Here is a 1,950-nt window from a genome sequence, read left to right on the forward strand (position 1 = left end):
ATTCATTTAAATAACAATCCAATTCTATTACATCAAACCATTAATAATAAAATATAAATCACACCACACCCTTCCAAACAAGTAGCCAATAACAAAAAAAAGAAAAAGAAAAAAAGTAGCCAATATGGCCCAATTCACTATATATTAATTTCATCCACTAAAATACTTCTTAAAATACCGAAAAAACCAAATCCTTTTGATGTCAATTGGGACCCGCCAAAACCCATTCTGAGAATACAGGTGGCTTTCCCTCAAAAACACAATGGCCTTCAAGTACTATTCCATGAAACAGTGAATCCTTGAATTCTTTGCTACAAAATCCAATGCCTTAGAAGCCATAGAAGCCTAGGAGCCCTCTCTATTTCCCAGATTCAAGTTTTGGTGCTTGAACTAAATAATAAGCAAGCCCAGCATGTTCTTTTTCAATTACAATCTTCTCTTACTATACTTTTATGACTTTTTGTAAGTCAAATTATATCCCTCCTAGTCATAGATGCTATAGAAAAACTATAGAAAATCAAATACATATAACAATTTAATATAGAGGGTTAAGTTATCCTATGTACTAAAAAATAGTGTTACATAATTTGAAAGTTACCTAGGGGTCCCAAAGAGAATCATTTTGCATATCTTCCCATTCATTATCTTCAATGTCATTGGAAAACGTCATAGACTCTTCCATTGCTGTTTGCATCCACATCTTGCTGGGTGAGTCAAGAGGGAACTCATTAATGGCCTCAATCTGGCTAGGCGAGAGCCTCACCGTGACCGGTGCCATGTTCGAGCTAGACCCTCCTCCAACCTCAGCCACTCCTTGAGAGCCTCGAAGCCTTAAGGCTGCTTCATGAGCCGCCATGCGTATGTGTTCAGAATTAGAGCTAGCAGGGCGAGGGAGGCTATGAACCAATTCAGGAAAGTTGAGACGTGCCTCATGTCCCCTAAAGTGTAACGCAGCAACATCATAAGCAGCAGCAGCCATTTCAGGTGTCTCAAAGCTCCCTAACCAAATTCTTGTTTTCTTGCCTGGCTCACGAATCTCAGACACCCATTTGCCCCATTTTCTCTTTCGGACTCCTCTGTAGCTAGACGATGCAGCACCATGGCTAGTACTGCTTGTGTTACCGCTACTATTTGGCTCTTCTTCCATGCACTCAAGTTTGCTAGAAAGCTATATTATTGTTTAGTTCAAGTAAATGCACTGGTGAATGATAGTGTAACCCAGTTATAAGTATTTATAGATGTGGAATTATGCGATTTGATTGAAACGTGGTAAATTAACATGGACTGAGGTGAGCTTCCACGTAGTTGCACCATGGAAAATTATGTGAATATGTGCATGGTCACAACTTTCTTCATGTTAATTTTCTTAAACCCAAAAAAGATAAAAATTAATATAAAAAAAGAAGAAGATAAAAGTATTTTAAGGAACCAAAAATTTCTAGAAAGGACCAGTCATAGCATGCCGAGTTAATTCATTTTGAATATTTATTTGGTGATTGAAGAATTAAAGTTGTATGGAATTTGTAGCAGGACCAATAAGATAAAAATTGAGGGACATAGTGTTTCCTATTTAGAACGCGGTTTCTCTGCAGGTGGCATTAAAAAGTTTGGACCCACTAATCCCACATTTGGAGCTGAATCTTAGGCTAGAGATAAAGATTGTTGAACAGTTTTCTTTTAGAAAAGGTCCATTTTTCTTGGGCATAAAATCAAAGCATGAAGAATATGAAAATGACGTTATCATCATAGATCTATGAGATCATGAACAGAATCTCCTGAATGAAAAAACAAAAGAAAAAAGAATTGAATAATTCATAGATAGGATCTGATAAATGACAAATAAAAAAGGAGTTGGACAAAGGAATCACAAAAGTACAAATTGAATAAAGTCCTAGATAACGTTCTATAATAATTAATGGATTGTTAAAAGAGTTTTTTTTTTAAATTTTA

The 1,950-nt window shown here is 35.9% G+C and overlaps 1 protein-coding gene across 2 annotated transcripts; it reads right to left on the reverse strand.

Annotated features, from left to right (window-relative positions):
- LOC142620932 (ethylene-responsive transcription factor ERF021) lies at positions 1 to 1,219 on the reverse strand. Of its 2 annotated transcripts, none has more exons than XM_075794247.1 (2): positions 599 to 1,219; positions 1 to 496 (listed from the first exon to the last, which is right to left on the reverse strand). In XM_075794247.1, the coding sequence occupies exon 1, from the start codon at positions 1,145 to 1,147 to the stop codon at positions 599 to 601; it is 549 nt and encodes a 182-aa protein (XP_075650362.1). In that variant the 5' UTR covers positions 1,148 to 1,219; the 3' UTR covers positions 1 to 496. The 2 variants fall into 2 exon arrangements, with proteins under 2 accessions (XP_075650362.1, XP_075650361.1); XM_075794246.1 differs by having other exon boundaries at positions 2 to 507.
- Positions 1,220 to 1,950: the final 731 nt, after the last annotated feature.

The sequence above is a fragment of the Castanea sativa genome, chromosome 12 (assembly GCF_040712315.1).
Source record: "Castanea sativa cultivar Marrone di Chiusa Pesio chromosome 12, ASM4071231v1".
Lineage (NCBI taxonomy): Eukaryota > Viridiplantae > Streptophyta > Magnoliopsida > Fagales > Fagaceae > Castanea > Castanea sativa.

Bases quoted from the DNA above. Each gene is read 5' to 3' on its own strand.
- LOC142620932 (XM_075794247.1), bottom strand. From the start codon at position 1,147: ATGGAAGAAGAGCCAAATAGTAGCGGTAACACAAGCAGTACTAGCCAT.